Here is a 16,280-nt window from a genome sequence, read left to right as displayed (position 1 = left end):
ATGTTAAGTATTTAACAATACCTGGGAAAATTACAGAACTTCTGCAAAACCCATCAGCCTTAAGAACTGCTTAATGCCCTTAACATTTCTGCATGTTTTAATGTTTCTGCATTATTATGCCTTAATTGAAGAGAAAAAACACTGTAATTGAAGACGGTTGGTTTTCTTCACATTAAAATAGTAGAGATGTTTTTCCTCCATCTTTCCTGCAAACCATTACTATTGCTTTGGTGCACCCTAAAGTCTAGTGAAAAAGCAAGCACACAAACAAAAGGCCACTGAACAGTGCTTAAAGGAAGAGCAAGTTTCAGATGGGAATATTTCTTTGTGTTGAAATACTAAGCTGTGGGGGCACATCACCCCAGGGTTCTCTGAGCTAGGGCAGACATGGTTCTGTTTCTGAGGAGATATGTTTCTGTTCCGTACTTTATGCCATTACTTAACAATACTGTAGGTAACAGACTTATAGAAGTTTCTTTCACAGAATCATTGAGCTTGGAAAAGACCTGAGACCGTCGAGTCCAAAACGACCGGTCACCATCACTCCAGAAAACCCTGACACTAAGTGCCACATCCAGTCTTTCCTTAAACACCTCTAGGGACAGTGACTCGACCACCTCCCTGGGCGGCCTACTCCAGTGTCTTAACACACTTTCGTGAAGAAATTCTTGCTAATATCCAACTTAAACTTCCCCGGTGCAGCTTAAGACTGTGTCCTCCCGCCCCGCCGCTGGTTGTCTGGCAGAAGAGACCGACCCCTGCCTGGCTGCAGCCTCGTTCCAGGCACTTGTAGAGAGTGATAAGGTCACCCCCGAGTCTCCTTTTCTCCAGGCTAAAGACACCCAGCTCCCTCAGCCGCTTATCAAAGGATTTGTGCTCCAGACAGGACATGCGCTCTTCCTTAGCATCCAGAACAGGGAATGACGCGCAGCGCTGCGTACGTCACTGGTGGATGAGAGGGGTGCTGCTTGGTCAGAAATTTAACAAAATATTTCGATTGGCGTCCGCAGCACAGTTGCCTGACACCGAAGAGCTCTAAGACAGGTCACACCAAGGGAGAGAGGGAAAAAACCTGACCCGCAGTTTCGAGCTGCGTGCCTTGCGGCCGGTGCCGGTGCCGGAGCCGCCGGTGCCGCCGGGCAGGCGCAGCGCGGCCGGGCCGGGCGCGGAGCGGAGCGCCGGCCGCGGCAGGGGCGGTCCCGCGGCCCCGCCGGGCGGGCGGGGCGGGGCGGTGGCGCACGTAGCCGTCCCAAGATGGCGGCCGCTCCGGGCCGGGCTGCGAGGGCAGCAGCGGGGCCGGGGCCGGCTGGCGGGCGCTGAGCGGGGCGGCGGCGGGGGCTGGCGGCGCTCGCCTCCCCTCGCCTCCCCGCGGGGTGCAGGGTAGCTTTTCGCGCGGCCGCCAGGCTTCACCATGCTGCGGGGTTAGAGCCGCCGAGGCGCCGCCGCAGCGCAGCGGGGTAATAATGTTAACAGAGGTAAGAGCGCTGCCGAGGAGGTGCGGGAGCGCGGGGAGCGGCTCGCTGTCCGCCCGAGCGCTCCGCGCCATGGCTCAGCCCTTCGCCGGGGCCTCCGAGTTTTCTCGGCGGCTGGCAGTTTTCCCCTTGGCCGCGGAGGGCAGAGCGGCTGACCGGCTCGCCCAGGGCAGCGCCGGGCCCTTCTAATCAGCCTCCGTCCTCTCCCGGCAGGGCGGGACGGCGGCGGGGCTCTCCGGTCCGCCGTGCCCGCTCCGTGCGGCGGCTGGGCCCGGTCCCGGTTCCGACGCGGTCCGCAGACGGCCGGGCCGGGCTGCCCGGTGAGGGCCGTGGGGCCGCGCCCCCGCGGTGGGGCCGTGTCTGAGGAGCGGAGCGCACCTGGCGAGGGGAACCCGCCTCGGCCCTGGGCCGCGCCGGGGAGATGCCCCCGCCTGGGCCCCGCACGCCCGCTCCGGCTTCAGCCCCTCTGGCCTCCTTCTCCGCCGTGCCTTCGTAAAGGCTCCGTGTTTATTTTTTTGAAGGGCTTAAGCGGAGCGGTTCGGCTGTGCTTGCAGGAGTTTGTGTCAGTAGGTAATCCTTAGAAGTTTACTGCCCCAGTTCACCTCTGCATGCTGGAGGGTTTCTGTCCCGAAACAGCTCGGCTGTGAGGCAGGCAGGTATTTGAGGATCAGCGTGGGCTATAAATGTCTGCTGTGTCCAAAGGCATTCTAAAAGGTGGAATCTGGCAGTGCTTTCCAGTTGCTGGAAATTAGACTTTATCCTGTATTCTGTTTTGTCTACAAAGAGCAATTGATTTTCTATTTTTAATGTCAGCAAGGTGTCCTGAGTGCAGATACTTCTGCAATACAATGACTGGGTTACCCATGTTTTATAATTTGTCATATTATTTTACAGTGGAGGTTATTCATCCAAATAGTGAGTTGTCTTAAGTCTTGCAGGGTAAAGGCTTGTTTTCCAACACCTGAACATTTCAGCTTTGCTTTCCTGAATGATATTAAACAGTACCTTCCATGTTTTAATTTGCATCAGTTCAAAGTTTTAGGGCATTCTGAAAGCAGTTCTGTAGAGCCATGAGCTCTCAGATTTCCCCAGGAGGGTAAAATTTGCAGAATGAATTAAACCTGTAAAAATATATGACCTATTTTTGAATTGAGGGTATTTGGTGGGTGGTCAGGATTAATAAGCTGCATTAAAGAGAATTGGTGAGTGTGATGGCTATGACTGTTAGCCATAGTAATTTAGATTATTTTAGGGGTGGCATAGAACATTCTGGGTCGGTGCCTCCTAATGGACTGTTTGTTCCTTTTGGTGGTGGCTGTGTGTGCTCATCCAAGACACTTTATCTTGGAACTGAATTTTTTTTTAACAGTGTTGAATTTCTGTGAATAGCAGTGTGGATGACAATCCACTGGCTTTTTGAGATAAAGCTTCATGATTGCATGTGTGATGACCAGTTATGACACTTCTGCTTGTTTCAGGAGGAGAGGGTTCTGATGTTCCCTTCTTCTAGTTCCTGTACATACGTTATTTGTAGACAAGATGCTTCAAGGTGAAGTATTCCAGCCTTGGTCTTTACCAAGGAGAATAATTTAAGGGAGTCTAGCAAAACTGCAGGCTTTGCCTGCCTGAAAAGCAATTGTGGGGAGTTCTTCAGGCAGTCAGACACCTCTAGGTTGTCAGGAATATCCACCTAAGGTGAACTGGAGGAGTCCTTTCCCTGTGAGCTTTTCTGGGTGTTCTGATGGTGACTTGGTAGCTACAACAGCCTGGAGAAGCTGTGCACAATTGCACCCATGAACCCTTATCACACTTTGGAGGAATATGCATATTGTTTCAAGTCTACTGATACGTGATTTCTTTATATATGAAAATTGAGATTGACTGTATGGTGAACTGACATTAGAAGCAAAAACTGCACTCGTTTTTGGTGCTGGATATTTGTGCCCTTGTCAAGTTTGCTACTGTCTAAAGTGGCCAAAATCACTGTAATTTTGTTTTTAGACATTAAAAATTTAGATCCACTTCCCCTACTGTAACTGCTAGTTTTATAACTTACCAACATAGAAAATAGTTTTTCTTAACTATATTTAAGAATGAGGGAAAGGCACATCGGGTTTTACATGTATTGTTATCATGCAGTAACATAGTGTTGAGTTTCTCAGGGTCAGTTTCCTACATCCTTTGACTGTATCTGTATATGCAGACCCCAGCAGATTCGTTTCAGTTTTGTGTGAATGCAATTAGGATTAGGACTTTGTAATCAGTAATTTCAGGGGAAGATCACACTTCCTGTCCGGAAAAAATACTCTGTGTTTTTTTTTTTATTTGGCCTTTTCTGCCCATCTTATTTTAGTTGTTTTCAAAACCCATGCTGTTGAATGGCAAGCACATACATTTTTTTACCTAACTGGCAAATGCCATTTCCAGATTTTTTACCATAAAACAAACTTCGGCAGTAATGTTGAATTCATTCTGTCAGCATGTGTTTAGAGTCCTGTTGTGATGATCATTTCCCTAGTCTGTTGTGCTGGCCATTCCGTGCCTTTTCACTTGTTCCCCTTTTCTCGTTCATGAGATGTCTCTGCTTTCCAGGCCTGTGTGGCCTGTTCCCGTGTGATTTACTGCATCAGCACTTTCTCATCTGGCAAGGCCATGATGGACACAAGTTCCAGTGGTTTTTCTCTTGTCTTTTTGGACAACAGGCTTTGTCATGCTTGCCTCTTGTGCGGTAGTAACTGCACTGCACAGACTGCAAGGAAGCAGTTTGTATTTTACAGCTCTGGCTCTTGGTGGTCAGTAGTGTCTTAAATTCTGATGGACCAAACACTCAGTAGGATTTTGACTTAATTTAAGACGTTTTAGATGCCTTTCAAACTGATGGTCTGTGCTGTCTGCATTTGCAGCCTGTGTTGTCTCTGAAGAGGGCACTTTTTCTCAGCTGAGAAGTTCTCAGCTGAAAAGGTTCCTTTTTTCTTCTTCCCCAGCTACTCATTAAACTACTTTGAGACGCTTAGGGAGGACTTCAGAATTTATGAGCAGCTAAATTTGTGACACCTTAATTCACATCTTAGCAAGAGTAACTTGTTGCAGTACTAGTGACAGTTGAGAAGATTTTTGAAATTTAACTTTTTTTTTCTTATCTGCAACTAAAAATGAGCCATATTAAATAAGCTCTGATGTGTTGGTATTTCTTGTTATTGTAACTGATGAAGATAATTCACTAACTACCCGCACTACTTCCTTTCCATTAAACAATCTATATTTAACAACCTTTTTTTGGTTAAATTTTGGTATCTACTAGCCATTGAGAACTGTTTCTGAGAAAAAAATAAGCAAATTAGCCTGATTTTTAAGAATAAAGGTTGACTCAGCAGCTTAACTTGCTCTAGAATAATAGTGAATTAGCCTTTCTGCAACAGTAGCACATTGTAAAGTATATTAGTATGGCTCTGAAAGACGCAGAACACAGTTAACTGCTTGATGTACTGTAACATTAACTTTTTCTGTTCCTTGATACATGTCAGTGGCAGATTGCTCTGGTGCTTTATGTGTCTGAACTATGTTCCACTGGTAGAGCCATTTTCAAATGTGTAGACATTTACCAGGGTGCAGAAATAAATACATTTTCTGTCCTTTTGTGAAACTTGTGTGCTGGGGCTTTCTTTAGTGCCAGTGTTTTGCTAGATGAGATCTAGTTGGAGCATTAGCTGCAAGCCCTTGGGAGGTAAAAAGTCTCTTTCTCCTTCAGTATTTTCTGTCAATGAGGTTTCCCCTACAGATGGTCTGTGTTGTGTCCCTAATTGTTCCTATTAGAGCTCTTTTAATAACTCTATAATTTATGAAGTGTTGGTTGAAAGTATGTGAGAAATTATAAAATTAAGAAAACTAACCTTTTGCAGAGAGCAGTTATCATATATTCCTAAGTATTTGCTTTTAAATATTTTGCTGGCTACTAGTAAAACTGTCTAAAAACACTCAGGAGTATTTAGATCATATAGTTGGGCCTAAACTGCTGAGAATGAATGTAGAGTTCTACAACAACTCTAAAATGTCAGTCTGGACCATTCCCCAAAACAACGTGGAAGAAGAAAAGAATAAAGTTCCTTACTCAACAAAAATAGTAATAGCTTGTCGGGTTAGATAGCTGTGGGATGTTTCCTCTGTCTGGTTGCACTCTAGGGAATTATCTCTCTTTTAAATATGTTTGTTGTCTTCTCCCCACCCTTACAAAGATGACAAAGCATGTTTTCTTTGAGCTAACATTGGGAGAATTGCTATTATTAGAAAAGAGAAGTCATTGATATTGTATCTAAGTTATTTGCAACAGCAAAAGGATTAATATTTAGCAGTCTCACTAGAATTTTTCCCATTGCTTGGTTGAGAATACTAAGGCTGGAATGATAACAAAATCAATTGCAGTTGGCACTTGCAGTTATGTGAGCAAGAAGCTTCAGGAAGTATAAGGAATTGTAAGCTTAGGCCTGATACTCTGATTTCTGAATTAATAATTATTTCATGATGCAAACATATTGACAAGTTTGAACAAGAGCACTCTAACCATGTTTACATAATTTCTGTGGGATCACACCTCAAAATGATGGCATGATGGTGATTTACAAACTTGAGGTGAAATGTGTGTTTGCTTGTACTGGGAGTAAGCACAGATAATTGATAAGTTCAGCTGGGGTACTGCTTTTATAACTACCATTTGTTTTGGACAAGAGGTCAATTCCTACTCTGTCACAGTTTGGGAGGAGCTGCTAAAGGTTATTATTGCTCTAAAACTGAAATAGCTGTAAACTCCTGAGAGAGTAGAGATGGATTTCTGAAGAGGTTGCAATGTTGATTGTGTTCGTGGAATGAGATGTGATCTCATTGTTGCAGTTAAAATACTGTGATCCATATTTATTGTTGTATTCTAACACTGACATTTTACAAAGATTAAAGTCCCACCAATTTTTAACTAATTTTTTTTTCTTCTGGGATGTTATGAAAAATCCGGGATTTCCTAGCATGGAACATGGAATTTGACCATAGTGGTTAGTACAGTAGTTTATTTTAAAGTGGTTTTACCAGTGACACTGAAATCTTTTCAGTCCTGCTGTTTTGTCTATTTTCTTGGACAGTAAGCACACGACTAATTTGATTTGAACCTCACCAGTTTGTCAGTCCACTAGTTGCCAGCAGGAGATGGAAATAAAATCATCTCTGCTGTCTTGAATCCCATTAAATCCCTTCATGCATCAGATGGCTTGTATGATGTCCTTTCTTCAGCTTCACTTGGAAGGATTTTTTGATAATTAGAAATAATAAATTTCAAGAACTTTTTCTTTATTTACAGGTGGAATTGGCACTGTGTTTGTTCATGTGAGGGCTCATATGGCCTAATTAAAAGTTCACAGGTACCATTGATGTCTGAAATGCTTAAATCAGTATCCCATTGTGGTTGGAATTCTGAGTAGGAGGATGAGCTTTGCATGCATTTTCTTTCCAAGAATGTTCATAAGTTTGGGAACATTATTTGAAGAATATTAACTGTTTAAATGCAGTTTTGCTTTTGTTACAATGCTATTTTTTTGATTTTTATGTCTGTTCCTTTGTCTCTTCCCTTAATCTCATGCTTCTTGGAGGAAGGGGGTGATCCTGGTTCTATTTTAATCACACCTGTTTGTGTCATAATGTTTTGATTTCAGAACTGTCAATATTGTAAGATTCTTGTTCATCAGTATATTTTTGCAATTCTAGGGAATGACTACTCAGCACTTCTGCTGGTGCCTCTAAGGCAGCGCAGGTTAGGCTGTCTCTTGTGATGTAAGGGAATGAACTTGAGCAGGAAATTTGAATTGCTACATATCCTGTAGGGCACCCTGCATTTCCACTCTTCCAGTCAGCGCTGTTATACAAGGCCAAGTAGAAAATAATTTAGAATAGCAAAATTCTTGCAGCAGCTGTCCAGCTGATTATGAAAGAGTGCCTCATACTTGGAATGATTTCTCACATACCTCTTAGGTGATACTAAAAGCAATGGGGAACAAATGTCTACGGTATTCCCAGTCACCCCTTATTCAGAATTTGGCATTCCAGACTGCATGGATGAGTTGAAAATCTGGTGATGTACATACTTTGGGAAACAAGTGTCCAACCTGTGTTACTGTAGAAAGAGTGATTGCTTTGAAGTCTTGCTGGTTGTCAGGATCTTGGAACTGTCTGACTTGGAGAGATGAGGGAGCCTTGCTTGTTGCCCTGCTGCTGTTCTAACAATGGCTGATGCAGGCTGAGATAGCTCCAGAGTCTTGAGTCTTTTTCTCCTATGTGAGGCCCACTTAAACCATTTCACGTCCATTATTATAAATCAAAACTTTGTTTAGGTTGGGTTTCCCCAAAGGTTGTGGTGTTTCATACTGTTGTATCAGCTTACCTTTCTGAAGCCTATGTAATGATTTTTGTGATACCTTGAAAATAATGGAATCAGTAAAAATTATATATATGTTCCTAATTCACTGAAGGACCTCTTTGTGCTTCAAATCACACCCGTATTTATATGTATTTGTGTGCTTTTTATTTTTTTTCTAAAAATCTGTGCAAGTGGTTGTAGTTCTGTTCCATTCTCCCTGGTATATCTTGGTGTATTTGTTACTGATAGATACCTTAATTTTTAATGAAACCTATTGGGGATTGAGGTATCGAACCTCTTTTAACATGCTTGGAAGAAAATTTTTTTTTTTTATCATTTATATACTCAAATTAGTATTTTTGATCATAATGCTAAGAAATTGAAATTTCATTAACTTTGTAAAGCAAAATCATATACTATGGAAGTTTGAATCTTGTAATGCCTGAATTACAAATTTAATTTAATGGTACCTATAATGAAATGGTAATTACTTTTTAATGCTTGTTTATTTCTTCAATAAAATTTAAAAATTCTTGTGGAGAACAAATTGGTTTCTGTGAATGTAATTTTTATTGTTTTGATAAGAAGTTATTTATAACATTAGACTAGGAGAATAAGGTTTTATTTAAAATTTTCACATTTACCAAAGCTTTTCTCTTCATAGTCAGCATTTTTTCTGAATTTAATAGATGCAGTAGGAGTGTTAAAAATAATTTGTCCTTACTTTGTGTATGCGAGCAATTAATACTGGTACCTTGCTTTATGGTCTTACAACTATGTACTTAATTTCTTTAGTGCTTCATGCTTGACTTGCATGTGTGCATAAAACTTTGAAATAAATTTTATGTTTACTTCTTTAAGTTGTTTTTAAGGTCTGGGCTTTAAATGGTACTGGTATGTCTTTCAGTTGGCAGTTGCTCTACTGCAGCTTCTTAAAAATTCTTATGAAGATTATGAATTAGTAATAGTGACACCAACAGCAAACAATATGTCTATGAATGTTTCTAAGCTCTTACATTACTTTATTGGATATTTTCCTTTATTGAATTCTCCAGGTAATGATGGCTGACTTTGCCAATCACTGTTTCTTTTAATTGTGCTTTATTTTTTATTTGAAATATTTTTTTCTATTTTAACAATCTCAGTATAACATGATGCTTGCAGTCTTCTTATTTTTCTCTCTAGATTTCTAGAGACCTGCCATAACTCTAATTTCCCTTATTTCTGTTTTTTGATGCCAAATGTTTTTTTGTTTTCCAGTGATCAAAGAGGCTGCATTGTTTCTGTGTAGAGTTTTATACCTGGGTTAGTCTATGAATGCTTCCACCTTGCTGTCTGTGTGGTTCTTCTTTTGTTCGTTCTTTCATTTGTTCTTTTGTTTCTCTTGTGTATTGCCCTCTTCTTTATTATTTTCTTTATATATTTTTGTTTTCCTGCTGTTGTCACTGGCCATATATTTTTCTTTAGAAGTCGTCCATGCATAAAGGCATTTAAGATGCTAGGAGTGCCATTTCATGTTTAACCTCACTGGATCTAGTTTGGCTGCTACTGAAGTGGTTTTCTCCCCTCCACCAGACACTAACTGGTCTGACAGCTTCTTGTTTCAGGTCTAGCAGCTAAGTAGCAGCTGCATGAAGAATTATTTTGCCTTGGAGAACCAGTCTTGTGGAGGGATATGCGGGTGGGAACACAGGATAAGTTGCCAAATCAACAGCTGCATGGTTCAGTGCTAGGGAAGTGCGTAGTGTTAGTCTACATTTCCTTCTGTGTAGATCTAAAACAAGTCAATACCCAAAATAATTCCTGTTCTTTTGAATCAGGGAATGTCACTATCCCTTCTGTGGTTTCTGAACGCATCTCTGCCTCCAGAAAAAATTACAAAAAAAGTTTGGTAGTGCCAGTTAGGTTTCTTTTTTTGTTCTTGGACATGTGACAATGATTTAAGTTTTTAGATATCTTCTCTAAACTTGCCCTGGGAGCTGGATATTCAAGTGACTCTATTAGTTTAATCTATAATTAGTTTCAGTCTATAATCTTGAAGTGACAAGAGTTGGAAACCATTTCTGTGGTTTCCTTTCTCTCTGAATTCATTGAAATTTGTTGGAAATATTCCATACACTATGTATGAGTATGAAGTATTCCAGCAAGTTCAAAAACTGTCCTTTTATGTGAATGTTATTTGTAGGTATTCACACTTACTTTCCCTCTTCTGTCTCTTTGTGGGAGAGGTACTATGTGAACTAGGAGATATCCAGGAAATACTGACATGCTTATTCTGGGCCCAGATTTTGTACAAGGAAGAAGATGATTTCTTGAGGCTAAAAGATTCATCTAGGATACTCAACAGGCTCTTTTATTCCACAGAGAAGCCAGATGGACAGAGATCATGGAGTAGAGTCTTGGAAGAAGTTGTAGGAAGCTCCACTCTACTTACACTTACCTGCAGTGCTGTCAGCAGTGTTCTGTAGCAAACCACTAAATAAAACCTGTGGAATTTCTCAGGGTTGTGCAGTCAGCAGACAGCAGTTTTCCCAGTAATGGTGTTAAGGGAAAGGCAGAAGTGCAGAGAGGATTGTGAAAGAGATGCATGGAGCGAGCAAACCTTCCCAAAAGGGATGGGGGGCCAAACATCTCTGGAAAGTGAGCGGGTAAAGCACACAAATGATAAGGACAGTCAGAGGTATTGGAAAGGGGAGATATTAAATACATGAAAGGGAAAGATTTTATTTGTTTTTGTTACATTCCCATTACTTTTTTCCCGTTGGGAAAAGATAATATTTTAACAATTTCTCCTTCACTGATTCAAAGCAAAATCTGAGTGCTGATTTTCTGTGTTTGCACTGTCCATTCTCTGAAGAGTTAGGCATCAGCTGATTGTTAGATGTTGCAGATTTTTTGTATATTGTGAACTATCGAAAAACTTGCTGACACTAAACTGATCTTTTTCTCTTCCTTTACTTTCTGTAAGTGGGAGATACTCTGTCCAGAAAAACAGTAGAGAGGAACAGTAAGTTTTTAGGCTTACTCTAGCTTTGAGGGTTTGCGTCACTTTGTATAACAGTTGTTTCCATGGTTATTTTGTGTTCATCCAGTAGCATGCGTCATACAAAATTTGGCCGTGTAGGAGTTCAGATGTACTCTCAGAGACCACTGGGAATTTGTAGTGAAATAGTGGTTGTATCACAATGTCTGTATTTTGTAACTGGAGAAAACCTGTGGCACTCAGAGAACTGCATAAAATTTAAACTTTTGAAGAAAACAGTGGAGTAACATCGTGGTCTCCAAAGGAAGTTGCTAGCATTTTGTCAGTGGTTTTAAGGTTCTTAAAAATTGACTGTATTTGCAACTTGGGATTCTACTTGTAATTTGTGTACTGATAACAAATTCTCTGTTGTGCATACTCTGATCTTTGGAGTTCTAGTTTTAATATCCATTTCATTTTCCAGCTTATGAATTATGATGCTGATTAAAAAGCACTATATACTTTTAAGAACTGTTATGAAATTATCAGTACATTTTGGACAAGAAATCAGTTACAGTGAAGGGGTGATCATTGCAAGCAGAAGTCCAAATTGAAACTAGTTCATGGTGCTGGCACTGACTGAGGTCTTGGAATTAAAAGAACAAAACAAATCTGCCAAAATATTAAAATCTGTGAATACTGGTAGCTGTTTCTTCAGAATCCAGTGTTTAGGCAGTAAATGCTCTTTATTATTTTGGTGGTAAGAGTCTAGAGACTGCTTACGTATGTTTGAATACAAAGGTGAGCACCAGGGAGAGGAGAAAATAATGCTTTAAAAATGGTGTTACTTGTCAGTTACATAAAAGGGGGTCAGAATGTTAATTAGGAGCACCAGCAAGCTTTCTAAATCTGCCCTTCTCTTGGTGGCAAACGTAGACAGTGTGTGGCTTCATAATATGGATGTATTTTATTTCAGTACAAAATCCTTTGTGGTGTTATTGGATATTGTATTCTGGTTTCCAGATGGATTTGTATTGTAACAGGAAGGCCAGAACTGGCCACAGGACTCCAGAGATGTCCAAATGGAGAGGAGGGGTCACTTTGCTGTCTCTGCTGACAGAGGATGGAACACTGTCAGCCACTTTTGCTACAACGGCATGCTGCTGACTCGCATTCACCTTACAGCACACCTCGGGGTCTCTGTGCAGAGCTGTGTTGCAGAGAGTAGGCCCCAGACTGTATTGTGGCCCAGGGTTAGTCCACTCTGGATGCAAACCTGTGCTTTTCTTGTTGAACTCGAGGAAGTTCCTGTCAGCCCCTTTCTCCAGTCTGTTGACACACCTCAGAACCCTCCAGTGTAATGAATGTTCACCCCACTTCAGGATTCTGTGCACCCTTTTACTGGGAATTCACTGTGTCACATCGCCCACATTGCTCAGGCATCATCAGTCCCCTATTGATCTGTGAAGGTTCCCACCCAGTCACTGGCTGCACGCTGAACTCTGTACCACTGATCATGTGTTTGCCTCCAGCATTTTTCACTTACCTTTTAATCTACTCATCCGGCCTGTACCTCAGCAATTTAGTGATAAGGAAGCTGTGGGATATTGTGCTAAAGGCAAAGTGCATGTCGTCTAAGGCCCTGCTCTTGTCCTCAGCATCACTTGCCTCATCATAGAAAGCAATTGGGTTGGTAAGGCATGATTTTCACTTGGTAGATCTCTTTTGGTTGCTCACAACCTTCCTAGGGACTGAGGTGATGCTGACTGGCATATATTTTTCCTTCCTCCCTGGCCTGGACCTTCTTTCTTGCTGTTGGTCTTGTGCTGCCGATACAGTCTGAGAAATCGTTTCTGGTGGCTTTCTGTTAAGCTTTGATTTTTTGGATTCCATGATAGCAGTTACAGTACTGTCTTCAATAAAGGCGACATTTTGCATTACAGGTGAGAAACTCAACATGGTTTTCCTTTGTGAACACTGCATTATTGCTTACAGCTTTTCTCCTTCTTTTTAGTACATTAAAAAACCAACCAAACAAAAAACCCCAAACTTTTTTAGGGATAGTAAAAAGGATAAGAATGTTTTTAACCACATTATTTCATTTGCCAAAATAATTCTACAAGGATAGGTGGTAAGATTGACTGTATTTAGAGACAACAGCCTTTATAAAGAGGGACAATGTGGAAATCAATTTTTAGTCTTGTTGAGTATGTCTGTTACTGGAGGACTTCTGGCAGTTATGATAGATAATGTGAACTGGCTTCTCCCACTTGTATTCTTTCAGATTTGTAACCTGACCTAATAAGGCATGTAGAGTCAATCTTTTCAGTTAGTATAGTCCTTGATAAAAATACTCTAAAGTTAACATTTTTAGCTTAGTATTTTTAAAGTAACTTTTTCATCTAGATGAGGAATGTTGTGTATTTGGGGTGTATTAGATTGTGGTATGTACTGTGAAAGAATACTGCAACCAAAGTGGTTGCTTCTTAACTTTAGTGGAATAATGTTGAAAATTTTGCTGCAAATAGCAACATAATATTACCAGTGGGTTAAGGAACTTCACAAAACTTTGTTGACTAATTTTATAGCCTGATGAAGCCGCAGTACTAAAAGGTTGATCAGAAATTAATGACTAAATATTCTGCAGTAACCTTACTGCAATATTGGATTTCATGTGTGTATATCTAATATTTGTGTATATGCAAATTATGTATAAACACATAAAATATTTAACTCTCAGAAAAAAGATCACATATCCTGCAGATATATATTGAAATGTATGGTTTATCAATCTGTTTAGAAGAAACTACTGATTTTAAGAAATTTGATTGAAAATAATTATTTGCTTATTGCTGCTTTCAAGCAAGTCATCAAGTGATAGAAACAAAAATATTAGTATTTTTGTCAGTATAAAATTTGAAGGTGTTTTCTGCTGTTTACATGTGATGAGTTCTTTAGGAAAAAGCAAAACAATAAAGGTCAATGGCTGATGCTGCAATGTGCAGTTCCAAAATGTTCCAAATTTCATATAATTTGTCTTATTTTATAACTTCATGTCTTTTAAACTTCTGTATTTGCAAAAATTGTGCACTTTTACTGCATTTTGCTTTTTATTGTAGTGTGGTTGTTGGTTGAAGGTAGTAAGATTTCCAATCTCTTACATTTTCTAGAAACTGTATCATTATGCATCTTTTTTGTATTCTTTTTTAAGCTGATTCTATCAGTTCAAGATGGCACAAACTGTTTTGCACACAGCCACTGCGATGAAATTGTGTCGTATCTCTATAGAAAAAAAGAATGGATTTATTTTAGAAGTAATCCTTGTTCATCAGACCTCTTAAAACCCATCTTTTCCACTTTGTTCTCCCTGTAAAGATCATAGACAATAATGCATTGCCTTTGAAAAGAAGACTGTGCAAAGTAGTGTTTATATAAATAATCTTTATATATTTTTTTTAGTAATGGCATAAATTGGGCAAGTGTAATGGAGATTTAAATTCCAGGAGTAGGCAGATGCTTATTGCTTGGTAGAAGGGATGCTGAGTTGAAATTACCACTACAATGGAAAAACAGCTTAGAACTAAAGAAAATTCCTCTCTACCTTCCAAAATCTTATCTCTTAAGGTATCAAGAAACCTTTTTAAAAACGTGTCAAATGCAACTGTTTCTGTAGTATCTGTGAGCCCTGCGTGCTGTTTTTGTTAGAATCATAAAGAGATGACCACTAGATCTGATTCTTGTGGAGAGAGACTCATTTAATGCATACAGAAAAATTTCCATTCAGTTAAATATTAGAAGCTGGAGTGGTAGAAATTGTTCTCAAAGCAAAGCTCATGATTCTTAAAGTTCTTTCAGTGGAAACAGGTTTCTTTAGCAGTGAAAAAAAAATGGTGAAAAGAACTTTTAGATAACTCCTCGCTGCAGGAAAGTAACAAGCTTAATATACTGCTTGAGCAGTCATCACAAATGAAATATCCAATAACAGTTTATTGACTTAGCACTTGTGACATCATTATTTTGAGCCATATAGGAGAACAGACCTTTTTTTTTTTCACCTGCTAAAGATTTTGGAGGCTTCCCCCACTCTCCCCTTTGCCACTATTTTGCACTAGAAATAGATGTAATCTGTTTATCCAGAGGCTGAATGTAGAACATTCTAGATTATCTCATTGACTTGCATTCAAAATAGAGGGACTATTTTATTCTCTCACTTTAGATCACCTTAGGCAATCCTGTCAAGCCTTCCCCTGTTTCAATCACCTAAGGTGATCCAAAATGTTTTTATCTTTTTGTCTTGCTTTCTGACCAAGTAAATAAATTATATTGGATACAAGTCAATATGGATTGTTAAAAAAAAAAAAAAAAGGATCACTTCCTTGGAATTTGTATTAAAGATGAGTTTGAGTGTGTCACTTTTATATTCAAGAAAGTAGCTGAAATTGGGGCTTGCATCTCTTATTTCCCACTGGTATCCAAGATGCTCAAGTGCTTCTTTTAAATTTGACCAAAATTCTATATCCTTTGACTAGAACATGATTCAGACTGGGTTTTAATTGCAGGCATGTTATCAGAAAGAGTGTGCATCTGTGAAGGTAGCCTCTTTATTTTTCACAGTAAGTTAAGTACTTGGGCCACTCAAGAAAAGGTTACTTGGAATGAACCTTTCTGTCCCTTGCTGATACATCTGCTGTATAATGAAGTAGCTGTTAGGACTGGAAATAAAGGTTAATAAAATGAAGGTCAGTTTAACATTAAAGATTTTGCTTCCTAATTTCATATAATGATTAGCAATGGTGGCAAAGCCAGGTGTGAGAGAAGAAAATTTGACACTGAAAATATTTACCATTTCTTACAAAACTGTGTTAAACAGAAAATTGGTCTTTTTCTTACAAAAACCCCAGTTGTATCAAAATATGGAACATAATGTTTTTATTTTTAATTATATTACAAATTGTATAGTAATATTCTGATTATTGCAAACAGTAAAGTTTTAGAGAATTTGTTTTTCTCTAGACAAATAGTAAAATCAAAGCAATGTGCATAATAACTTTTAATCTTTTTAGTTACACACTGTAATATTACATATTTAAAGAGGATGTTAGCGTGTATTTTCATTTACAGGTTTGCACTTCTAAAAATGAGCTTTAGCAATAAAATTGCAAAGCTGCAGTGATAGTGAATACAGATGAAAAATTGTCACCTATCCATTAGAGCCTAATCTGTTGCTGTTTTGTATAGCCGTAGGGGAGAGTAGGGGATAATGATCCCAGAAGTTTTGCTGTTTCATGCAGTGTGAGGAACAGCAGGAAAATCCAAACTCAGAACATTTAGACATGATTGTGTTTGAATTAATGGAACTGTTAAGTAATTAAGCCATTTGACATACAAATTGTGCGGCTAGTGGAAGAAGAGGAGGTGAGGTAGAGAGGGGACAGATGGACTCTTGCTTGCA

At 39.7% G+C, this 16,280-nt stretch overlaps 1 protein-coding gene across 3 annotated transcripts in view; it reads left to right on the top strand.

Annotated features, from left to right (window-relative positions):
- Positions 1 to 1,233: 1,233 nt before the first annotated feature.
- The window catches only part of SNX13 (sorting nexin 13), a 65,586-nt gene continuing 50,539 nt past the window's right edge, over positions 1,234 to 16,280 (top strand). Inside the window, exon 1 of one of the 3 annotated variants that reach the window (XM_030264762.4) lies at positions 1,234 to 1,475. In XM_030264762.4, coding sequence (XP_030120622.1) covers positions 1,464 to 1,475 — 12 coding nt within the window. In that variant the 5' untranslated portion in view covers positions 1,234 to 1,463. The remainder of the gene's footprint in view (positions 1,476 to 16,280) is intronic. The other 2 variants (XM_030264761.4, XM_030264763.4) reach the window with 2 other exon arrangements.

Source organism: Taeniopygia guttata, chromosome 2, assembly GCF_048771995.1.
Source record: "Taeniopygia guttata chromosome 2, bTaeGut7.mat, whole genome shotgun sequence".
Classification (NCBI taxonomy): Eukaryota; Metazoa; Chordata; class Aves; order Passeriformes; family Estrildidae; genus Taeniopygia; species Taeniopygia guttata.
Note: the sequence above shows the minus strand (reverse complement) of the source record. Positions and strands in the feature narration are given on the sequence as shown.